The sequence below is a fragment of the Brienomyrus brachyistius genome, chromosome 1 (assembly GCF_023856365.1).
Source record: "Brienomyrus brachyistius isolate T26 chromosome 1, BBRACH_0.4, whole genome shotgun sequence".
In the NCBI taxonomy this organism is placed as follows: Eukaryota; Metazoa; Chordata; class Actinopteri; order Osteoglossiformes; family Mormyridae; genus Brienomyrus; species Brienomyrus brachyistius.
The window spans coordinates 33,359,185-33,381,339 of record NC_064533.1 but is presented as its reverse complement, the minus strand read 5'-3'; the positions used below and the strand labels follow the sequence as shown (position 1 = coordinate 33,381,339).

General features: G+C 42.9%; 1 protein-coding gene across 5 annotated transcripts in view; it reads right to left on the bottom strand.

The window, feature by feature from the left end:
* The window catches only part of metap1d (methionyl aminopeptidase type 1D (mitochondrial)), a 34,621-nt gene extending 17,033 nt beyond the window's left edge, over positions 1-17,588 (bottom strand). For 2 of the 5 annotated variants that reach the window (XR_007399801.1, XM_049026202.1), the window contains exon 1: positions 17,532-17,588. Coding sequence is in view for 4 of the 5 variants with exons in the window: in XM_049026202.1 (XP_048882159.1) it covers positions 17,532-17,571 (40 nt within the window). In the remaining variant the exon portion in view is untranslated. Of the gene's footprint in view, positions 1-6,633; positions 6,747-9,956; positions 10,132-17,531 lie in introns of all 5 variants that reach the window. The other 3 variants (XM_049026210.1, XM_049026218.1, XM_049026226.1) reach the window with 3 other exon arrangements.
* Between the last annotated feature and the right edge of the window lie 4,567 nt (positions 17,589-22,155).

Sequence of the window (22,155 nt, the reverse complement as noted above, 5' to 3'; positions counted from 1 at the left end):
TAGAGAGCATCAGCTATTTTGAGGAATGCAAACATAAAGTCTTCACTAGCCCTGCCACATGGTCACCCACAGCCGGCTGCCAGATGTCAGCATTCAGGGGCGCTCAGAGCTCTATCATGTTAGGTGAGGTGGACGGAAGGAGGAAGTTATGGCACACCCCCATCAATGAAAGCAACATACAGGAAGCCACCATCATCTCTCATAGTGAGAGAAACCAAAACTACCTAGCATGAGTGTGAGGAGTACGATAAATTTTACACATAATTCAGGGCTAGGTCCATGTTTTCTCTGCAGGACAGTCTGCACCTGTCTCTGACCTGACTGTGCTTTCATTCAGTCAGTCAATCCTGTAAGGAGACATTGAATGCAACTCACAATAATGAGGGAAAGCTGGAGGTGTCCATTTCTGCTTCAGTTTGACTCAAAGCGTAACCTGAGGCTTCATCCAAGTTCCAGTAAGAAATGATAAATAAGTGATAGACAACCACACCTTATTATGCAACAGTTTATATTTATATAGCACAGTTAAAAGCAACTAATGTTGTGCCAAGATAAAATTTAAATGAAACCGAAACAAAGGGAATAAAAGTAGGCTTTTAAACACGGTTTAAAACTATGGATGGTTGGGGACTATCTCACATACAATGAAAGGGCATCATACAACCTAGGAGGAGCAAAGGCAGGGTCACCGTTAGATTTCAAACGTGCTTCAAGAATGAACAGTAATTTCTTACTGGCTGACCTAAGACCCAGAGTGTAACTGTAATATATACTTGCCTTAAAAACAAATAATAAAACTTTAAACTCCGTTCTGAATTTAACAGGCAGTCAATGTAATGCAGCATAAAGGAAATTGAACAAGCTGCAGCCAGGATAAAAAACGTTTGTGGTAAGCATAGATACAGAAAATTGCAATAATCTATTTGGGAAGAGATAAAAGTTACTGTCTCCAAGTCTTTGGGTGAATGGCATGGTTTAAGCCTGGCTATTGACTTTAACCAAAAGAAGCTCCCCTACACAACAGTATTTATTTGTTTCTCAAACTTCAATAATGAATGAAAAATGACACCAAGATTTTAGCAACGTGACTGGAAATTGTCTGAAAGAAGTCCTAACTGTTCCCTGACATCGTTAATAGAGCTTGAATGACCAAAACAAAACTAAGCTGGAGAAAATTCATTGTAATCCACTTCTTAATATTGTCAAGACAGAAAGGGCCAATCAGAGAGCAGCAAGCACAAAGTTTTAAAGGCAGACAGAGTCGTGTGTCAGTGGCACAGTGATGATATTGTACATGTAACATTCACAAAAGCATAGAGTGAAGAGGAGAGGGCCTAAAACAGATCCTTGTGGTACCCCATACCCAAGAGGAGCTGCTAGTGAAATGTATTTACCTATACTGGCTGACAGTAATACCTTCTTTTCAGGAGCTAAGCAATTTTAACGCTGTTCTCTGGAGATCTGCAACACAACTAAGTGGTGTATATGAAGATATCAAGAGGGATGTTGTGGTCAACAGAATGGAAAGCTGCCCTCAGCTCAAGTTGAATTAAAACTGTAGATGATCCACTGAGAACAGACAGCAGCAAGCTCATTTGTCACCTTGAATAAAGCTGTTTTGGTACAGTGCTATGACCTGGAATCAGGTTGAAATTTATCAATAATGCTATAACGCTGAAGATAACTGGAGAGCTAGGAAAACAATTTTCTCCAAGATCTTTGACAGAAAAGAAAGTTTTTAGATTAGTCTATGTGAAGAACCACTTTGGTACACCTCTTGCCTGACTGATACAGTGGTGGAATGAATGGACACAGGTCCCAAGTCCAAAAGGAGTCACAGAAGAGTTGGCAGTCACAACCTCACATCAAGCTGCATAGTTTGTTTCCACCCTGTCTCTCGTTACGCAAAAAACGAAACACCGCTTTAAATAGCCTTCTCCAATTAAGGTTAACAGGGTGATACCACTGAGACAGTCACGGATAAGACAAAGAAAATACAAAAAAGGTTGGATAAAGGTGGTTATGGGTTGCCCCCAGGGACGGATTATGGGTTGTGTGGGTCCCTGGGCAAAACGTTCGCAAGGGCCCCCCCCCACCACCACCACCACCACCACCACAATTCAAGGGCCCTTGGCAGCCAAACGCCCTCCCTATAGGGTCAGGGGCCCTTGTAGGCAGAGGATCAAAGAATGTAGGCCCTCTAAAATAGACAAACGAAAATACATTGCTGATAAGCGTTGCACATTGTTTTGGGCTAGGGGCCCCACGGGCCCCCTGCACCCCAAGGGCCCCTGGCCAGCGGCCCCGCTGGCCCAGTCCGTAATTCGTCCCTGGTTGCCCCACCAATGCAGTCGCATGATCTTCAAGAGAGACAGCGAGTGGACACTGAGGCTACAGGAATGCAGTTGTCGATGAGCAAGTCTACAATCGGTCTATTCTGTGAACTATAATGTAAATAGTGCAGACAAACAAAAATCCAAAAGACTGCAAAGCAGACTACACTTTTTTAATGCCCATAAAGAGACTGTACTCAGGCAGGTCGACAAACCATGTTAGAAACCGACTGACAAACACACCCAGAAATTAGTGGTGTGCAAAGAAAATAGCAAAAAACTTCTTCACTCAACAACAACACATTAATCAAATGACCAGAGGAATAAGAAAGTGGAAAACTTACATGGAGAGCAGTCAGGGTGGCATAGAGACGTGGCAAGAGGCTCACGTCAGACCGGTGTTATAGTCCAAGATAGAGACAAAAATTCCAAAGTGGAAATTAATCCAATTTATTAATCCACGATCACACAAGTACTATGTACAACCAAAGAAACACCAATAAAACAGCAGCAGACATAAATTCTAGCATTTCACTCAAACCGGATGTGTGTGTTTTCAGTGGCAGTGACAACAACAGTGGTCCATCACTGACTGAATAAAGCACCCAAAGTTACAGCCCCCCTCATCAGTAATGACTTCAGTGAAACATTTCCTATGCCCACAGATCAATCCCATGCTTCAGTTTACAGATCCTTCAGCCCATTCTCATTTACAGAACTGCCTTAATCAATACCACAGAACCCTGCTGTATTGGGTGCCTGCATTTGGGGTGACTTTCATTTAATGTCTGAGGAAGAGTAATAATGGCGTTGATTTTTGGCTGTTTGCACGAAGTCTGCTAGAGCGAGCGAGTCCCGATTGCCAAAGTCTTTAGAGATGGATTTCCGAGCCTGTTCCAGCCTGACCAGCATCAACAGCTCTTTGTGACTTCTGTGAAATCTCTTATGATCAGGAAGTGATTCACTTCCACAAAATGGTGCCATAAAGAGTACTTATGATAAATGCTAGTATATATTTTTTAAGGAGGGAAACCCCCTCAAACTCAAACCGGAATAATCTCTTTGACTGGAGCATCTGACTGAAATTAGGAATTACTTCTTTATTAAGTCTGAGTACTATATAGATTTTAACAGTTTTCTTGAAATACATGGGGGAACTTGAAGCATAACATGCCGCCACTTAACTGTAATGTTTCTAAAGATGCCATGGCAGGTCTAGGACAGACGCCCCCCCGTACCACAGGTCGTTTCACTGAGCTGACAGTCTGGGCTCCATGCACTCTGTGTTGTGACATATGACTACCATGATTATCTTCAAAACTACCTCCCAGTTGTGCCACAGTAGCCCTTCCGTTGGGGGAACAGCCTTCGTTCACATCTCTTATTGATGAGTCCTGGCTACCCAGCACCCTGTCGCTGTTTCATGGTTGTTCCCTCCCCAGACCATTCTCAGCAGGTTCTCACCATGGCTGACCATGAGCCTTGTCGCTTTGGAGATGCTCTGAGCCAGTCAATTGACCATAATGATTTAGCTCTTGCCAAAGTCATTCAGATCTTTAAACCTGTCCATTTCTTCTGCATTCAATTTGCCGGCTCCAAGTACTGAATGTTAGTTTACAGTCAAATATATCCGATGCCCAACATGAACCACTTTTTGTGAGAAGTCCTGTAAAAAGCAAACGGTGCATGTTATCCTGGGTAAATGTATCTAACTAGTGAGGAGAGTCATTTCTATACAGAGCCAACTATAAATCTAAGCACCAAGTATAATGCAAAAAATCTCACAGAACCTACAGAATATAGAATAAGCGCACAATTATGCATTTTTCTCCTTCTGATGGGTTACAATGCAGAATTGATTCATCCCACTGCACAGCTCTCAGGCAGTGGAATGTTTCCTGGACCAGCGTGTGCCTGTGCGTGACAAGGACAGCACTATGGCACTTCCAATTTGGGAAACATCTATACAACGTAATGATCCAAGAGTTGTACAGAACTGCTGACTATTCAAATGACCTATTTCGTTAAAAAAAACGCCACCCAGCCAGGTTTTATTTCCTCTGGCCAAAGGTGTACCTTCTCAAAACCCAAGTTGGGCTTTCCATCCAAGCTTTGCTTTTCACCTGCCTTGAGATACCTCTCATAATTTAACGATATCCCCTCTTATACATTCACTCATATTAATTGCTTTATGAAGTGCCCTGCATTAAAAAGAGAACAATCCTAAATAAAAAAAGCAGATCTAAGGAGGTATTGGCTGGCTGAACAGTGCATCCAGGGCCTCCAGCAATCAGGGGTTAACCACTCCAGCTGCCAAGCGAAACGCCGCAATATCCCTGCAATTACATGGACCGGCAAAGGGCACAGGCAATTTCCAGAGCCATTTGCATAGCTGAGAAGGTCCTCACTGACCCCCACGAGAACCTCCAAGAACGTAGATCGGGGCTGGGTGGGGGGAAGGGGGCAGGCAATGCCACTGCACATGCAGACCCTTGCAGATTTCTGCAGGTTATTTTTTTGGACAAGGATTACAAAATAGGGCATCAGATTTGAGGAGGATTTTAATTTATGCTGGTTTCTGACACCCCCTCTGTATCGACCATCTTAGTGTAAAGAGGGCAGTGTTTTTACAGCTAGGAGCATTTTAGCATTAATGTCATTGAGCCACAGATTAATGACATAATTTTATAGTGTTGGTTTACTTCCGTGTAATACGGTACTATTTCTGTATCTCGCATGGATTGCAGAGCTACACAAGAATAATGGTACTTAACTGATATTTATTATTTACACTGACATGCAAGTTACTAAAAGGATGAAAGTGGAAAACATTTACAAACATTCACTTAAATCCAGTGCTGCAATAATTCAGTGCATTAGCAATAATGTTGCTGCTAAATTTAGTGTAATAGTGTTGGCGATAATGTTAAAGTTGGTATTGGTTTTAGTTTATAGTTAGAACTAGTAAAAATGTTAGTGTTGCTGTTAGCATTAGAACATACAATTATGTTTGTGTTAATCTTGCTGATACAAATGATTAGATAGCATTATAAGATGCTTTCCCATCTAAGTTCAGGGATCTGGGCCCTTCTTTATCAAACGCTGCTTAAATTTCCATAGTGAAAATATGCTACAACATGCATACGCACAAAGAGAAAAATTGAGATTTATCAAACCTAATGTATGCACATACATACGCAATTTCCCCTCGATAAATCGGAACCATCTTGCAAATGTGCATGCACCAGCCTGAGATCTTGCCTATCTGCCGCCTACAAATAACCATAAACGGTCAATGCAAATGAACTGCATGCTCATATAATATACAAATCAAGCATTTCTGCTTGCAATCTGACTGACGTAATGGACGTAAATGTAAAAAAAAAAAAACAAGAAGGGTAATTCTGAACGCGGCATGGTGGTGCAGTGGTTAGCACTGTTCCCTCACACCTCTGGGACCCGGGTCTGAGTCTCCGCCTGGGTCACATGTGTGTGGAGTTTGCATGTTCTCCCCATGTCGTCGTGGGGTTTCCTCTGGGTACTCCGGTTTCCCCCCCACAGTCCAAAAACATGCTGAGGCTAATTGGACTTGCTAAATTGCCCGTAGGAGTGCGTGTGTGAGTGAATGGTGTGTGAGTGTGCCCTGCGATGGGCTGGCCCCCCATCCTGGGTTGTTCCCTGCCTCATGCCCATTGCCTCCGGGATAGGCTCCGCACCCCCCGCGACCCAGTAGGATAAGCGGTTTGGAAAATGGATGGATGGATGGTAATTCTGAACAGCGTGAAGTAGAAGTGTGACAAAACGTTAATAATGTATCACACATTTTATTTATATATACATGTCACGTTCAAATTCATGTTCGAATTCAGATTAACACGTCACTCGAGGAAAGAATTTGTACAGTGGAAGACATTTCGCATGACAGCTAGATCTGATAGGTCAAATGTTTGCATGCCGAGCGTGACTGCTTGACATGCGTAAAGAAAAGGATTTTTCTTATTCATTGATGGTCATGAGCTCTGCATAGTGACCAAAAGAATGAGATTGTGGATACAATCGGCTGAAATGAGTTTCCTCCATAGGGTGGTGGGGCTCAGCCTCAGAGATAGGGTGAGGAGCTCGGACTTTCAGGAGCGGCTCAAACTACAGTCACTTCTCCTCTGCATCGAAAGGAGCTAGTTGAGGTGGTTCGGGCATCTATGTAAGATGCCTCCTGGATGCTTCCCTGGGGAAGTGTTTTGGGCATGTCCAACCAGGAGGAGAGTCCGGGGTAGACCAGGATAAGCTGAAGAGATTATACCTCTCGGCTGGCCTAGGAATTCCTTGGTATCCATTCGGAGGAGCTGGAGGAGGTGGCTGGTGAGAGGGAGGTCTGGGCATCCCTGCTTAGACTGCTGCCCCCGTGACCCGATCCTGGATAAGTGGCAGAAAATAGATGGATGGATGATTTTCAGGCAGTCTTTTGTGATTTGTAGTTCCTAAAAAGGGGGAAGGGGCCAGTGAATTGGCAACAGTGTTGCAGTGTGAGCATTGCTGTAGGTAGTGGAAATGGCAGCTATGTTATTAATGTTGCTTTTATGACTGAAGATGGTGTTGTAGTGTTAGCATTAATGTTAATATTAGAATTGTTGATAGTGGGCGTTTGCACACTGCAGGAGCTTTCTGGTTCCTGAAAACTTTTGTCCAGAACCTGGGATTTTTGTTGCATTCACTGCAGGAATTTGGCCCTGTTGTAGGTCCTTGGAGGCAGTTATGAAACTTTTGTAGTCCCAACTCCAGACTAAGTACTCTTCATTCGAACACAAACTACTGGGGAGGCACTTACAGTGATAGCTTGCTTGATCACAAGCATAGGTGCTAACTTGGAAGTTACAAGGACATGCAGGGAAAAAGAAACAATTACTGGAGTAAAAATTGAGCAGATGGAACAGTCTTTGTAACTCAGTTACATTGAATACATCAATGAGTACATTTTTTACTTGCGTCTCCATATTCTGTCACCAGAAAATCTGTTCGCTAACCAATATAATTTTATCTAATATAGCCGATGCCAGTGACGAAATTTGCCAGCACTTATTAGCGGAATACATTACACTGTTTTTTATTCTGTGAAACCAAAAGATTGATCTGCTGGCCAGATTTAATAAGAATATGTCGCAGGTCATATAAGTAAAATTTAAATAAAAGACTTCCCCCATTAACCAACAAATAACTAACAAGACACCTTGTTCATTCTCCATTGTTTTGGAGTGGCACTGTAGTTTCCAATTATGTTTAAAGTTTAATTTACAAGCTTTTAGCATCTCCCATGCTTTTTTAGCATAAAGGTTCTGTTGTGTGGTGTGAAAGCACAACACGAAAGTGGCCAGGAGCTACAAACGTCTTGTGAACAGGGACCAGGTTCCTTGAACTTCAATGTGAAGGTGCCTAGTGCAACAATGTTAGGGTTCCTGTTAATATTAGAAATGGCTGCTTATTGACTTCTAAAATTGGTGATAGTGTTAGTGTAAACAATACTGTTAGTGTTAGAATGTTACAGATTGTGATAATGACAGTAACTAAGATGACCTTAGTTACAGTGTTAATTTTACATTTGATGATACTATAACGGTGTTAGCATTAATGTTACTGCGAAGCATTAGTGTTAGTGAAGCCTAAAGAACAGGGAAAACCATTCACCTGGGGCCCCTTTGACAATCTCAGCTTACAACAATGCAGATGTGCAGCAAGTTTATTCCCACACAGACAACTAACAGTATCAGGAAGCTAAAGACTGGAAAATCCATCTATCGTCTAGGAAAGGACCCAAGCTGCAGTGGTGTTCTGGCCGCCCCTGGGGTTGCCAGCCAAGACAGGGCATGAGTACGAATGCGGGGCTGTGTGCTGCTCTGCCCGGCATGAGGAGCAGGCTGGGGGGGGGGGGGGCTTCTCACACATCACACAGCTGTTCACCAGCTCCAGAGCCACTCCAGAACCTGCCGGGCTCTTCCGCCAGGGGATGGGGGGGGGCAACATGCTAATAATAACAACACTGAGCACGCAGAGCCCAGGTCAGGGCGGGGCATGACCTAACCCTGTCTCAGAGCTAGAAATAGGACTGGAGCCAGTCAGTCAGCCAAAAAAGCCACAGGCCCTGTGTTGGGGGGGCGGGGAGCTGAGTTCTCCTTTCACTTCCTGCCCTGCTTGGTATCACCCCACGGCTACGGGTGTTTTTCTTCTGCGCCAAGTACCAAACGTTTGGTAGGGTATTTTCCGTACTTTACCTTTTCCATTGACTTCTGATCAAGTGCCAGTACCAAAAGTTCCACCACCTAAAGTGCCAAACCACCACTTTTTTGGTGACCTGTGGTGGTGTGACCTGCAAACGCTTTCTTTGTCAAACAGCCCGGCTCTAAACACAACCACAACTGCTGACCTGAAAAAAGTAATAAACTCAGTAAATAACAATAAACTAAGTAATAAGTATGAATAATGGATGCATAGACAAATGAAGAAGTCAAGCTTTGTAATTGTGATCTGGTCGGCAGACCACACAACAAAATCTGAATGGTTTGAGTATTTTGTATAATATACTAGGACAGCACGGTATTGGAAATTTTCAGATATTGCAATGGGATTTTGTTGTAATAAATACTGGGGTATGTATAAAGCAAAAAAAGAGTTCAGTATAAACATCTCGGAAAACCCATCTAGGAGTGATTTAAACAGTGAGGATGTAAATGATTATGTTTGCATGTCAGACATATTCAGGTCATTAAACACTGAGTGAAATGCCTTGGCATAAAATATAAGAAAATTATATATTTTGCATGCACCACTCACACAAAAGAAGCAGAGGTAAACTTTACTTTGATTTTTAAACATATATTAGATAATGTTGAAAAGGAACAATCATTCATTTTTTTCCCCTATGACAGAGTAAAAATGTTTTAGCGAAACTTAAACCCCCCTGAGCTATAATGTCTGTATAGAACTGAAGTTCTGAAAAATTCTGATCTTAATGCAGCTGACTAGCAATGTAAGAATTATATGCAATGTTGGTATTCATATCTCACAATGCCCAGCCCTATAGTATACTACAGCCATTTTTCCTCGCTTTGTGATGTCAGTCAGGCTTGATACCAGTTTTTACGCCAGTGGAAAACCAACACGTCGAAGTACCAAAAGTACGGTACCCAGTGCGGTGGAAAAGTACCTTAGGTCTGTACCTAAACATGTCACCATGCTTGATTCTTCCACAACTCTTATACACGTTCCCTGAGAGATAACTACACCTTAGCTCTGCTTAATGGCTGATCTGTAGCTTCTGTGAATTCTCTGTATTTTCTATCCTTGGGTTGTAAATAATTCCAAAATGGAACAGCAATAAGGAATTGCATCACAGAACGTCGCTTTTCACGAGGAGTCCAGTCATTTACGGCTGTCTTCTCTGTTGCCATGCGGCTTTCTTGGGAATGCATCCCCTCCTGGGCTCATGGTTAAACTTGCACCACAGCAATCATGGACCAGGGAGCTTAAACTATTGCTACTGTCCCTTCACCGCTGCTGTTTCCATCCTCCACTTATTCCCAGCATAACCTCAAACACCCGTTTCTGCAGGTGTCACGTGGTAACGTGCTTTACCTTCACGACGCCCAGCTGGTCTTTTAGGGGGGTGCTACTGTGTTCCTCTTCCTTCTAACTGGCACTGCGTGAGCCCCATACATCAGACACACAGGCCAGTGGTGGAGCCATGGATGGGCGTCCTTCAGGGGGGGCGGTGGCGAGTTCCTTCAAGGGAGACCATTTACCCTCAGGCCTACAATAAAATGTTGTGTTCAGGCTGATCCGAGCTGCATTTTTACAAGGTTCACATAAACCTTAGAAACAGAACACGACGCTTCTTCTTTAAACCGGCATAATGTTTACTGACTGAACACTAGAACCACATTTTACAGTTTGCTGGAGCTGAGCAGTTGATGAGTTTCTCTGTCCAATCCAAATCTCATGAACCTACTTCCAGGGAACACCGGTGAGATGTTCCTAAATGAGCTTCCTTCACTCAGCAAACAGATCAGTCCTAGAAGGCTGACGAGGCATTCTGCTCCCGGCTCGATTCCCATGGAAACACATTTCTTAGCACGCCCCACGGTAATATTTTGGGTTATAGAATAGAGGGCCCATCCAAGACTAGTGTGACAGTTTGGGCCTGACTCATATTCGACACCCTGGGAATTCTGGGCCCCCGACCAGTGTGTGATATCTGGCAAACTTCAGCACGTCCTCTCTCTGCACTTGTGGCATTCCTGTTTACTTACAAAGCTCGGATAAAGAAGAAGGGCCATAAAAATGCCACTCAGAGGAGTCAGACGGAGGGAAGAAAAATTCCTGTCCAAAAGCACTGCAAACGACATGTCAAATGCGATCACACCCCTCGCTCTTTCCCATGGTCATTTATGAGGTTGGAGAAAACCACTGCAGTTTGGCTCTGTCTCAGTTCCCATCGCATCCCAGGGCGCTGAATTTTGGTGCGTTTCCCTCTAACTGTTAATTCAGTATAACTATTTTATCTGTTAAAACCATTTCACCATGAACGTCACTTAAGGGGTCACAAATTCCAGCATGACATTCGGGTTTTTGTTTTAGAAACGGATTTACAGGAAATGTCATCTGCAAAGCAATTCCTGAAAAACTGGATTTTATTGAGCATTTTTTACCAGCAACTAAAAATGTCGAAACTCACTTTTTTTTTAAACAGTTGTCATGTTCATTAAACCATTAAAGAAATTAATGTTGGAGAAGACAACTGTAAACCAGTGTATCCCGACCCAGCCATCGGGAACCTACAGACAGTCCACATATTTGCTCCCTCGGTGGGTCCCTGAGGACCAGACTGGAAAAAAGCACTGTACACATAGATAAATACTGCAGGTGCTCTGCAATTCTGATTTGGCTTTATAAGTCAACAGCACTTCAGCAGTATAAGCCAGGTAGCTACCCGAGAGCAGTGATCGTCTCCCTGACAAGACCACAGAATGCTCCAGCCAGTGCACCAGACGCTCTCTAAACCTGACACTGTACCCTCCCTAGCCAGGGGCTGCCACAGGAACCCAGACGGCGTTTAACCAAACTGATCCTGCTACTGCTGTTTCAGGAGAAACGACACAGTTCCTCTACATTCAGGCAGTGTCTGTCTGAAGCCTAACAAATGTGACTTTTTCCTTCCCAATTGTGTCTGTCATGTGACATGGGGACAAGCACCTCATGCGGGGTCAACCTTAACCACAAACCCCAAGGAGTTCCCGTCACTGTCATTACAGACCACAGGCATTCGGTTGGGAAGCATAGATTTCGGTTGCATTCCTTAAAGTCACTTCAAACACTGTAAACAAGGGATTAAAAAAGATATTAAAATGTAAACAAACTGGAAATATTTCACTTTTTGCCAAGATAAGGTTCTTTTCAAAGCCTGCAGATTTAATGAGTGCCTGTTGGCATATTTAGGTTTTCCAGAGACAAGTATTAAGCATTAAATTAAAGTTTAATCCCTATTTAACAACAGCCAACATTAAAAGAATCCTGTTTTTCAGTTCATTTGATACAATCATGCACTAAGGTGACTGTGAAATAAAGGAAGAGGCTTGTTTGAAGCACCAGCAGATAGAGCGAGACGCTACCAATTAATGCCAGGTGGCAAATATAATATGTGGGGGGGGGGGGGGGGGGGGGGGGTTTGGGCAAACAAATCACGAGACTTCATCATGCTGTCCTAACTACCCCAACTGCCTCGCTGAACTTTTTAGACAAAGAGTACTTCCATTTGCTATACATTTCATATTGTTGTTTGTGATAATTACGATAATGCATAATATCTTTACAAGACTCGGCAATTCTATGGGATCAGGGTTCATTTATACAAGACTGTAATTCTGCCCAGAAGCTTCCAACAATATCGTTTGGTTTCCTTAGTATTTCAGCATCATAGTCTCATATCCCTGCCTTGTTTTTGTACCACAAACTCACTGGTGGAGCATGAGAAGGCCCAAGATCTGGTTGGAGGAGTCTCACAAATGTTACAACAAGTGACCAGTTAACTAGGTGCCTGACTGACAACAGAAGTGTAAGAAACACCCATCCCAGCCTGATTTTGACATTAAGGGGATTCCTGCCAAAATTGGTCCATGTCGTTTTTAGAACTGCTTGTTTGTTTGTTTGTTTGTTTTACAGCACAGTACAGTACAGTATCATACTTTATGACTAACACAGTGGTGAGCTAATCGCTGCAATAGACATGCACGGTCACAGAAGAAATGGAGGCATTATTCCACCCCCCGATACCAGGCTGCACCCCCAATATGCGAGATGGCTCTCCCAGAGACAGAAGACCAGGTCAGCACCAGGTCCAGACAGGTGCCTCACCCTCCTGTCAAAGCCTGTGCAGACCAATTGGCTCCAATCTTCACGCAGATCTTCAAAAGATATCTGGAGCTCTGCAAAGTCCCTTCCTGATTCAAACCTTCCACCTTCATCCTGGTCCCCAAGAAACCCTCAAACGCAGGACTGAATGACTCTGATGTCTGTGCTCACAAAATCCTTTGAAATTACTGGTGTTACCCCACCTGAAGATCATCACAGGGCACCTGCTGGACCCTGGCAGTTTGCCTACCAAGCACACAGGCCAGTGTATGATGCAATAAACATGGGACTGTATTACGTCCTACAACACCTAGACTTGCCAGGGACATATGCAAGGATCCAGTCTGTTGACTTCAGTTCGGCGTTCAAAACCATCATTCTAGACATCCTCTCCACCAAACTTTCCCAGCTCGCTCACTGTATCCCCTGCCATCTGCCAGGGGATCACCAGCCTCCTGACAGGCAGGAAACAGTGGGCGAGGACAGAAGTACTGGTGCTCTCAATGATGTGTTCTCCTCCCACTGCTCTTCTCCCTCTACATCAAAGACTCTGCTGTTAAAATCTTGAAGTTTGCAGGCGACACTATGGTCATACATCATGTAAGATGGCAATAAATCTACATATCGGCAGGAGGTTGAAAGGCTGGTGCATTGGTGCAGTCAGAACAATTTAGAGCTGAACACGCTCCAGATTGTGGAAATGACAGTGGGCTTCAGGAGATACCCATCAGCACTGCCTCCCCTCACAATGTCCAGCAGCCCTGGGTCAACCATGGAGACCTTCAGGTTTCTGGGAACCATCATTTCCTGACCTGAAGTGGGAGACCAATATCAGCTCCACCCTCAAAAAGGCCTAACAGAGGATGTACTTTCTGCAGCAACTGAGGAGGTACAGCTCTGTTCTACCGCTCTACACCAAACAGTTCTACACCACGGTCATCAAATGTGTCCTGTGCACGTCCACCATGGTCTGGTTTAGAGCAGCCATTGAACAGGACAGGAACAGACTGTAATGAACAGCAAGGATAGCAGAGAAAAAAATCACTGGCGTTCCTCTGCCTACCCTCCAGGACTTCTACACTTCAAGAACCAGGAAACGGGCAGGGAAAATCATTACCTCACACCCTGGACACACCCTTCTCCAGCACCTCCTCTCCAGCAGAAGCTACAGAACCCTGTACAGCAAAACCACTCAACACATGAGCGGTTTCTTTCCTCATGCCATCACACTCATAAACAGGTGACCAGTATCATCTGCTGAGCAGCAGCTACTCATCTTTACACCCTGCCTCACATCTACAAAAACATTCCCACACGTAATGATCATTATTGCTGCTGGCACTTTATGTACATCACTTATGGTGTATTAATCTGTATGTGGCTTGTGCATTGTCTGCAAATTGTATGTTCATTGTCTGAATATAGTCAGTCTTCAGACATCAGAGACACCATCAGCCAGAACCAAACTCTTTGTGTGACTTAACATACATGGCCAATAAATCTGATTCTGATTCAGCAGTCAAAGTGAGCTGGCACCATAAGCTGTTGGAAGAAGGAGACCAAAAGGCTGATAAATGTACAGAAACCCAACCAGCTGCCTCTTTAAGGTCAGGTGACACAAAACACGCTGATGACAAACAGCAGCTCACTGGTCATCAACCAATATCAAGTTTCTTCATCTTCACCCTTATCTACTGTGGCATCAAACATTTTTTGAAAAGGGCTTTATGGGGGAGAATGGGGCTGGAGTTGGGGGGTATAAGACAATTATGGTAACACAAAAAGCACCATGGTAACACAGTAAGGCGATGTGATTTGGGGGGGCGGTCTACTGGTGTCCCCAAAATGAGCCCCTTTCACTTCCTGGGTAGCCCCCGTATCACCGCTTACTCTGTTTTCCGCGGCCGTCCGTGCAGCGGGATGGACTGGCGCCACCAGGCAGCAGACTGGCAAGGAGTCCATGCCAGAAAGGCGAGACAAAACCTGGGCCGTCGTTCCTGCTTGCTGACATCAAAAACCTTCTATTTCAGTATAAGGACTGCTATAAAATCATCTCCCTACTTCCCATGCTGCGTTCTGCTATTTTTATTTGTGATATATATCTGTAAATACATATGAAGCCACATAAAGAGTGTAACGTAGCCATGCATTTGTCATCAGATTCAATTAGGAGGAAAATAATAGAGTCATAACAACTGAACACACACACAAAAATGACAGATCCCCCAAAAGCCCCGCCACCCAAAACTAGAGGAGAAGAATGCCTACCATTCAGCCAGCCCCCCCATGAATGTGACGGTCCCTGAGCTGGCAGAAAAGCCAGGACATGTCCATCTCCACGAAAGCAAAAAATGCCCCCAGCAGACCTCCCTCGGTAGCTGGAGTCAAAGTCTGTCATCCCCAGCAGTGGGCTGGGATCGCCACAGATGAGTGACCAGGCTGGCTGTTGTGGGGGGAAGTGGGGGGCAACCAGCACTGTGCACATTATACTGAGGGGCTCTATAATCAATTTCAATTAAAACTTCAAAATTCAGTGATACTGATGCAGTGGAAATCACAGGCAGATGCTGACAATTGCTGGTCTTTACGTTTCATGCAAAAATGGCAACAAATGGCATGAAGAACCACTTCCTGCTGCATAGCATAGATTCTCTGTTCGTTCATTGATATTGACTCTAAAGGACTTAGGCTAAATACTGCAGCACAGCAATATTCTACATCGAGGGGGGCCACAGAACCCCTCCCGCCCCAAGCCCGCTCACTTTCCACTGACAGGCACACGTAGACATGCACACCTTGCAGCATCACAGATATTGCCAGGAGGGTGGTGCTCCATGGTGGGAAATAGGCCGAGAGCATCCAGCAGGTCAGGTAACCCATGTGACCAATCAGCAGCCCTCCACAAGGTCACTAAGCACTTCATATACACTAACACTCACCCCTCCACCTGCCCTCCCCCCTTGTGGTCAACAGTAAAGATCGCATCATGCAAGGTCTTCATCAGGTCAAAGCATAATTCAAATAATAGCAAAAGGTACCGAGATACATCCTTCATTTGCATTTGCCACAGAGAACATTTCTCACAATCCAGAACCGCAGGATGTGACCCCAAACCGTTCTGTAATGAAAACCACAGGAATGAGCCTGATTAATGCAAAACAGAGCCAGCTAACTCTTTACTGTACATTTGGCAGGGGAGGAAGTATTAAAATTAACCCCAGGACCCTTTGTAAATTGATACACGCAGCAACTGTCACGCACCAGGACAAAGATGACTATGAAAATGCGTGCTCTGATGGGACTTCGGCACGATGGAGAGCTTTTAAATTGGAAGGCAAAACGCTGCTCATTAGCCTCCACTCAGCACCCGTGGCATTCAGGAGTGCAGCATCAGCCACAAGGGGGAGCCCACAAGGGTGTCCGTCACACATCGATTCCACTCGGGCACGACGCCGGCGTCTGGAACGCAACCATTCAGACATCTGACTCTCTTGGGAGGGGCAGGGTATCAGTCTGCCTCTAGAGCAAGAGACCACCACTCTGGCCATGCGAGGTCCACCACAGACAGCTGCCACAGGCCGGGACACGCTCCTGTAATCTGAGTCACGGCAACCTGAAGCCCATCCATGGATACCCTCTGGTATGGCAAGGTACCCCCTGTATGGCATGCACTGCCAAAAGTACCTTAAAAAAGACCCCCGATAGGATGCGGTTGAAATGGCTATTTAGACATTATGCATTACTCATACTCACAGAACTCTCCCTTACAGTTCAACAGGGACTCTCTTAATGCCATCAGACTTAAATTACTGGACTTGTTCACTAAGTAAATTAACATGCAATCCATTACAGATTATATTTCACTTCTTGGCATATTCCAGATAACAGCAAAATAAGCATTTACCCATATGCTTTATATATCCTGTTACCTCATTTAAACCCAGGCTTTGGGGTCAATTCTCCGAGGAAAAAGGAAATTTAACATGATGCAAAAGCTGTAAATACATGCTACTAACAGTAAAAGTTTCCCAGATCATAACAGAGTGTTTTCCTTAAAAACCACAAAATACTTTAATCGTTACACTAATTTACAATGGATGGTTGCATTTACAGGTCATTGTATTTGTTAAAAAGTATTACCGTATTTACAATAATACATACTACATTTGGCAAACATCATATTATATCTCTATGGGGCAACCTTAAGTTGTTTAATATAAAAACAGAGGTGCCTGTTTGTAAGCTCTCCGAACCAACACCTAGTAATATTGAATTCATAACATTACGTCAGATTAATCCGTATACTATTTTATAATTATATACGATTACGAAGTATTTAAGCTAACGTCTTCAGCTAGGTAAGAAACATACGAATTAACCGGCAGCTCCGAAACAGAAAGGTGTGCCAAATAAATCAGTTTTTAATGTTTACTTTGCTTGTATTTGTTTAATTCGCAGGATACAATTTTACGGCTATTTGCTTTCAAGGGCATTGCGTCTTAAAAGCGTTGTTTTAAACAGAAATATGTAGTTCATTTTGAAAGCACGCTTGTATATAACGGTCCTGTCGCGAAAACTGCTTTATTAGTCTGGTAAAAGCCATCTTGCAAAGACGAGTATGTCTAGTATTTGAATTGAGCGGCTAGCTAACAAGTTGTTTAGTATCAAGGTCGGAATGTTTGACGATTCATCTTAAATAAACTGAAAGGGAACTATGTACATTGAAGAGATGTCACTTAGAAAACTAATCTTTTATGAGTATTAAGTTAGTTATAAAACGATCAGGAATGAGAAGCCCGCTACCTGCTCTTGTGGCACGTTTCACAGCACAGGGCGCCGCCATATTGTTTATACCGGAGAATCACATGGCCCGCCCTGAGCTGCGCTTGTTTTTTTTTAAAGGGGGGGGGGGGGGGTCAATATGTAAAAATTACGTAATTTATAATAAGAACGATAACACAGCAGCAGATTCAGAAGTAAAATAATTCAGATGTTATTCTCTTTTATTGGTGTTATTAAACACCATTTGAATACATTTGTCAGAATTATCATGTCTGCTTGTACCTGCACAAATAAATTTAATTACTTCCATGCCTGGTATTTTAAAGAAAGGTTGATATAAATCCGCCTATATTTCTTTGGAAACGGAGTTGGTGGGGATTCGTTTAAAGATGGGTGTATTTGCGTGATTGTCATATTGAACTTGTATTGTTTTGGAATAATAAAGGAACGTTAGCTTTATGCAATAAACATTCTAGGAAGTGGGCACCTTTTACATTAGTATAAAAATTATTCTGCTTCTTGAAAAGATCAAAGCACTTTTTAACAATTAATCCTTTTTAACACTGCGTTTCAAGAAGATTCTTTGCCACCTCAGTGACGAGGTAAATATGAATTATATCGGTTTATATTCTACTAACCTTCAATATGTATGCTACAGTAGAATTTTGAGATAATGAAATTCTGACGGTGTGTTTCTGGGATACAGAAATGAATTTTGAGGAAGAAAATTGATTTGCTGTGCTCTGTAAATTAATGCTGTATGACCATCCACTTTCCTGATCCGGAGAAAATCTAAGGAAACATAGATGTTAATTTATTTTACTTATATTTGTCTCGGTAGAGAAGACCCTTACATAATTAGGAGAAATGTAGCCTTAAGATTTTACCTGGTTTAAAACTGGAAGCGCTGGTAATGAGCCTTTACAATAAACACAAATAAAATGTTTAATCATTGTCACGGCAGCTTTTGCAGGATGCACATTGTATAGCCAGACAAGGGTGAATATATCCAAAATGTCTACAAACTGACAATTTAATGACTTTAAATACCAGTGATGAAGGTTTTCCACTCCCAACCCAAACTGAGAAGCATATTTACCTTTATTTTACCAGAAAGATTAAATCTTTTTTAGATTTAATCTTTTTTACAAGACAGACCTGGCCAAGGTAGACAAGGTGTACAAACTTCAGAGGCGGAAAGTTCAGGTCCAGAAAGTATAAATCCAGATCAAGGTTTTGTTTCAACCAACCTGTTTAGAAAAGAGACACAGTCACAGAGTACTCAACTGGTTAGTTGAAACAAAACCTTGGTCTGGATTTGTATTTTCTGGACCTGAACTTTCCACCTCTGACAAACTTACAACATGACAAAAAGTTATGCAAAGGAATGAAGTTGTTAAGAAGGACAGCATCCAACAAAGGAACCCCACACTTTTTTCAGGAGGCATATGGAAGATTTAACTGGAAAACAAGGTTCTCCCCACTAGAATGACACTTGTATTAGCTTTGAAGTTCCCTTATGACATCACACAGGGGATCCTCTGTGCTGCTAGGGTAGTACTTGTTTTTGAGGAGAGCTCTTGTGCAGCTCTATGTGACCCATCTCCTCTTCAGAGGTGAAGGCACTTAATTTTCTCAGCCGCTTCTCTCCAACATTTTACTGCACTGTTGTCTCAAAACTTCCTGGTTTGGTTTTAATTCCTGCCACTTTCCCTGACTTAATTGGCATAATTGGTATTTAATTTGTAACACGTATTTCTATTCTGTATTTCCCAAAATTATTAATTACGACAGTGTTTTTTGTAAATGAAGAACAAAGCTGCGATTATCAGGTGTATGTTTTTAATTTGGAAAAAAAATATTAATTTGTGCTTTTAATTAATTTTAATTTGTTGTGATTAATATCTTATATATCACAAGTTTTGCGATAGTAAGGTGGATTGAGACCACCGGTAAGTTAAGCTAAAGCACATTTTTTACTTTTTGTAGTGAGACAATCTGAGACCCAAATGTGGATAACTGGGGTTTTATTTGGGTGACAGGCAAACAGAGATTATAGCAGAAGGCTGATCTTGGAGACGGGGCAACGGATTCAAAACAGTCGGTAGCTGGGGGTATCTGTCCTACCCAAACACAGGAGACAGGCGTTAGTAGCACAGGGATGGACCGATGGAGATGGGAAAGAGGCAGGGCTGGAACTTGGAAGGGCAGGTCAGGATTAAACTGGATGGAAGACACAAGAAAGTGCGCTCAGTAGTGACATCGAATCAACAAAACCGCACATTGAGTGTGAGGGCAGACTAGTGCTGGGCGGTATACCGGTTCATGCCAAAAACCATTTTTTTATTGTTATGAAATGAAATTTTCTTATACCGCAATACCGGTTTAAATAGCCTACACAACGTTCGGAAAGTGGCGCAGCTGGAAACTGTTTAAGGGGGGATCTTTTTCACTGCAGCACAGCTATGAATGTACCGCGAAAGATCAGAAACGGAAGATACAGCTGACGCTGGACTTTAAAATAATGAGACGCTGGGGTTGTCAAAAATCGATTCTCAGATACTAATAGATATTAAAAATTAGTATCTGATTAGACACTCATTTTCATCATTATTGATACCAACAGTGCGGTTTTCGCCTCATTCGCCATACTTCATGCGGCACCGCTAAAGCGCAGGCACGCGCGCACTCACACACTCGCGCAGCCCCTCCCCTCCATAGCCGCTGAACGCGTTCGCGCTGCTTAAGAATAACACACACACCGAGTTGACCGAACTTGTGCTGCAGTTGAAGGCACTTCGCAAGCTGCTTTAGTAATAATAATAATAATAATAAAAAAACAGCGCAAAAGTGCCGTTTGTAAGTATTTTGCAGACGAGCATGGAAAGACTAAGGATGTCGATAAGCCTCTATGCAAAAAAGTGATACAAAGTTGTGGCGGCGAAGTCAAGTACAGTAGCACGCCAAATTTGGCGAAGCATCTACAACAGCGACATCTTGGTCTTTATGAGAAATTTCGCGAGGTCAGTAAAGCCCTCGTTCCAGCAACACTAAATTATTAAACAGATCAAAAATGTTAACTTGTTCGGCGCACACCTTAACATTAGCAGTTTATCTATAAGCAGTTAGCCAACAAACACGTTAGCCGTATGTTATCATTAAGGTTGCGGATAGGCGCAATGGCTAATAAAATAATATAGTTAATGCGGGAACAATACAAAAACGTAAAACAAAAATGTGTCCTGTAAAATGCGGTAAACTCCCAGTCATACTTTTAAAAAATACTGTCGTATAACGCGAAACCGATATAACTTTGAAAAAATACCATGATATAAATTTTTGGTTATACCGCCCAGCTCTAGGGCAGACAGACTTATAATGGAAACTGTACAGGTGACACTGACTTGAGCAGCTGGTTGTGTTGTATGGGCATGTGGCACATCACAACTATTAAATAAAACTTAGCAAGTAATGCGGTTTCATTGATTATGGGGACTGCTTTTGCATAAGAACATTACAAGTTACAAACGAGAGGAGGCCATTCGTCCCATCAAGCTCGTTTGGGGAGAACTTAGCTAATAGCTCAGAGTTGTCGGATTTAAGGTAGTTTGGGCAAAATGTATGTGAACGAATATGAAGTCCATTTAAACTGTGGTACCTTAAATCGGACAAGTTACCTAAATAACCCAGTAAACCCACTTCATAGTACAGGCCACTGATTTAAAGGAACCCAAGGTTTTAGCTTGCAGGAAGACTATTCCATACTGTAACTACATACCGTGTAAAGAAGTGTTTTCTCAAATCCTTTTTAAAATGTTCTGCTAATTTCCACCTATGGCCACGATTTCTAGTACTTGAACTAATATTGGAGTAACTATTTGCTAGAACAGCATCCAGACCAGTTAGAATCTTATATACCTGGATCATGTCCCCCCTTAGTCTCCTTTGCTCGAGGCTAAACAGATTCAGCTCAGCTAACCTCTCCTCATGACATTTCTCTAAGACCAGGAATCATTCTCGTGGCCCTACGTTGCACCTTTTCCAAGGCAGCAATGTCCTTCTTAAGGTAAGGTGACCAAACCTGCACACAATATTCTAGGTGGGGTCTTACCAAGGAATTATGTAATCTTATCATCACCTTCCTTGACTTAAACTCCACACACCTTGAGATGTAACCCAACATCCTATTGGCCTTTTTAATTGCTTCTCCAAATATGTGAGAGTGGGACTTGGAAGCATCAACATACACACTAAGGTCTTTCTCACACTCAGCTACCTTTATTTCAGTGGAACCCATAAAATATCTGTACTTTAATATTTCTGCTCCCTGCATGGATTATCTATGTTAAATTTGATCTGCCAGGTATCAGCCCAGTCACTAATTAAATCACGATCCCGCTGTAACCTCTGTGCTGCTAGTTGAAGCTCCAAATGCGTTCTCCGAGCCATTCACAATAATTTTCATCTTTGCTGTTGGATTCACTCATAAACAGTGTGATGCATTTGTAAGAGATTGAATAAAAATGATGGAGGAGGAAAAAAGCTAACAAGAACTAGTCAGTGAAAGACACTCTGCTTCCACTTTATGGAAATAGGGCCTATTTTGGATTCCATATATGCTCTGTTGCCACTGCTTTGTGCTGTT